This window comes from Pangasianodon hypophthalmus, chromosome 23 (genome assembly GCF_027358585.1).
Source record: "Pangasianodon hypophthalmus isolate fPanHyp1 chromosome 23, fPanHyp1.pri, whole genome shotgun sequence".
NCBI classification, from domain to species: Eukaryota; Metazoa; Chordata; class Actinopteri; order Siluriformes; family Pangasiidae; genus Pangasianodon; species Pangasianodon hypophthalmus.
The window spans coordinates 1799123-1802500 of record NC_069732.1 but is presented as its reverse complement, the minus strand read 5'-3'; the positions used below and the strand labels follow the sequence as shown (position 1 = coordinate 1802500).

Sequence of the window (3378 nt, the reverse complement as noted above, 5' to 3'; positions counted from 1 at the left end):
TATGAGTGGTGTGAGAGTGATTTACAGGCGGGTCATTAATAATAGACATATGAAATTATCTCGGGGGCCGGATATAATCGTATCACGGGAGGGATGTCTTGAGTTTGACATGAATGCTGTAGAGTATTTAGTTGATGTTCTTCCTGAAAGGTCACATGACGATCCTAAAAAAAAAACTTAATTTAAATTTTATTTGTCACGCATACAACCGTACTCAGTACGACGTGCAGTGAGATGCTTTTTCCGTAAATGTTGGTACAGATTAATAATTAAAGCTGATAATTTGTTGCTGTAGTTTAAAATATATCCAGTAGGGGGCGTGTGTATTCAAAACTGACCTGAGTTGTAGCTGTTTCAATACAAAGCTACGTACAAATGAATAAAAATAAGCGTTATAGTGGTGTGTTCACCTTGTGCGTACGATTTTAGTCCCAATGTTACGCCTTTCTGTTCTACGACTTTTTAAAGCTATGATATATTTAATTTAGTCCAGGACATTTTTTAGATATGGGATATACTGTATATCTCGTGTCCAACTTTGTCTTTGAGCGATAGTTATAAAATAGCATGTGGTTTAGGTCACGTGACCGTTTTTCCAGAAGTTATTTGAATATATTGCGCTATAAAACGTGGAGAATTCCGTTATTTTATTTCGTACGTGTTGCAGGAAGGTAAAGACGACACTTTTGAATATCAAACAGAAAAATTAATACCAAATAATCTCGCTATGTCTCTGTAAAACACAGTTTTATAATCTCCGCCTACTTAAATGTAGCTGTAATGTGTTTACAGGGACGTTTTCTTACGATCCGATTTCTTACGTAAAACACAGTGGGGTGGCGATTTTAGAAGAACTCGCAACTTAAAGCGTATTAAAAGCTAGAATGAAGTAAATCTCGTCTGAATGCGGTATCAAATCTTGTAGTTACGTGAAATGAGCAGCTTTGAGATTAGGGACTTGTCGCCATGGCAACAATGTCAAAAAACAACGTCAAATAACTAAATAATTCAAAATGACGTAAACGTGACAGCTGCGTAGCTGGTTCGCAAAGCCGAAAACGTCCGTATTCGGCGTCTCGTCTCATTGTTATTTTAACGATTACATTTACGTTAGAAGTACGTATGAAGTAGTATGTATCGGTATCACAAATTTATAAATTATTTACGTTAAATAAGCAGAGCAGGTTTGAGATTAGGGACTTGTTGTCATGGCAACAACTTCAAAGCACTAAATGATTCAGAATGACGTCACATCGTAAATTCAGAACGGTTATGGTTTATGAAGCCAAAAAAAAAAAAAAACAACATATTCCGTGTCTCATCTCATTTTTTATTTCTGCGCAAAACGTAATTTTTTTTTTTTTTTAAATGAAAAGATGACGAGTCCGAATATCAAATAGAGAAACTACTAATAAACAAAACAAACCGAGACTTGCGCATAGAATATGTTATTCAGGCTAGCCGTAGCTAGTTCGTAGCGCATTGTCTAAACTGTTCCGTCTCTCCGTAGTCACAGATGCCGGATCCGAAAACGTTCAAGCAGCATTTCGAGAGCAAACATCCCAAAAATCCTCTTCCTCCGGAGCTGGTGGGTGTGGAAGCCTGAGCGTCGCTTCTCAAACCTGCGCTGCGGCTTCGCGATCAAAGACTGTTAATGGTGTCAACTGTTTCCCCAACGGCAAAAAAACTACACGCAGACGTCCGTCTGTCTGTCTGTCTGTCTGTCTGATCAAATCCACACTGTTTTGGTGTTTAATCCGTCTGACACACTGCTACGCTGATTTACAGTGGGGCTGCTAATAAACGGGTGACGGGTGTGTGTTCACGATATAATTATACAAGTACCGTATTTTCCGGATTATAAAGACTAATCTATAATACAGTGTTACGACAAATATTTAATAACTCTTCCATTATCGTAATGTTTCATCTGCTCATTTTTCAGTGTTTCACATTCATGTTCCTGCCTCCGTTTTTACCTTCTAAAGCTACGTATTATTTTAATAATTGGCGTCTTTTAAATCGCTGAGTATCGCGAACATTGCAAACATTACGGAACAAAAACGACGCTTTATATTGATGTTATTTATACACCAGAGTGACGTAAGTATTTATGATTTTTTTTTTCCTCTCAGGAGACAGGCGGAATTTTAAAAATTGGACCTCGTACTCCGGAAAATACGGTAATCGAAATCAAAACCTGTGGTTTGCTGGATTTTATTGAAGACATGGATAAACGTGAAACTGTTTCCTAATTTCTCAGAGATCACTGGATGTAGATGAGGGTGATGACCACTATCCTCCTTTAATTTCGCTGCAAAAATACTAATTATTCATCACTGGAATCGTGTTCAGAGATCTGTATTTAAGATAATGTTCATGCTTCAGTGACCTGGTTCCTGCGCCAATGTAATATAAAATTCTAATAAAGTTTAATTTTGTTTACAAAGTGTCATGTCTTTTTATTCACTTACCAGTCAAGTTAAATTGTAGAATCAAAATTGATACCATGATGACATTTACGATATATTACACGTAGCAACAGCTAGCTGGCTAATGAACAACTAGCTAAGTATTAACACAATGTTCCTAAAACATTCGATTTTTGCTTTTATTACGTAATAAACCCGATATTGAATCCTTTACTTTACTGAATAAAATACTTTACATCGTGTTAGCTACCTTACTAGCAAAACTCGGCTACCTAGCATTTCCCTAACATTAGCTAGCTTGTTTGTTGAAATCTAACAATAAAGCTTTTTACCTCATTTTAGTTGGCTTACTAGCAAACTTTGCTAACTTGTGTTGGCACAGTGCTGTGTTCAGGCAGGAGATTAGCTTAGTTATGGTTGATAAACTGTTTTATGGTGACATTAAATCACCACTTGGTTTTATGTTGAGCTTAAGGAATAATATATACATATATATATATATATATATATTCAAGTGCAAGTTTCAAGTTTATTTGTCATATGTACAAGTGTCAGTGACAATGTACATTGAAATACTGTTTGTGAGGCTTAGGCAGTCTACAGCAGTACAATAACAATAACAAAAAACAATAACAATAACAAAAAAAACAAACATACAAATAAGGTGCAGGTGCAAGGTTGAGGTGCCGGTTTTGCTATTGAGGTAGTGTAATGTCGTTGTGCAAAGTATGCAAGGTTTTAGAGACAGTTTTTTACAGTTTATTAAGGGCTCTGATAGCCTGCAGGTAGAAGCTGTTTTTCAGCCTGCTGGTTCTGGACTGAATGCTCCGGTATCGCCTGCCTGATGGCAGTTTGATAAACAGACTGTGTGCCGGGTGACTAGGGTCAGTTATGATTTTTCAGGCCTTCCTCAGACATCGCAGATGAAAGATGTCCTGAAGGGATG

General features: G+C 36.9%; 1 protein-coding gene across 7 annotated transcripts in view; it reads left to right on the top strand.

Annotated features, from left to right (window-relative positions):
- The window catches only part of znf706 (zinc finger protein 706), a 10523-nt gene extending 8074 nt beyond the window's left edge, over positions 1-2449 (top strand). For 6 of the 7 annotated variants that reach the window (XM_034298575.2, XM_053228567.1, XM_034298576.2 and 3 more), the window contains one exon: positions 1511-2449. In XM_034298575.2, the coding sequence (XP_034154466.1) occupies positions 1511-1606 (96 nt within the window). In that variant the 3' untranslated portion in view covers positions 1607-2449. The remainder of the gene's footprint in view (positions 1-1510) is intronic. The other variant, XM_034298580.2, reaches the window with a different exon arrangement.
- Positions 2450-3378: the final 929 nt, after the last annotated feature.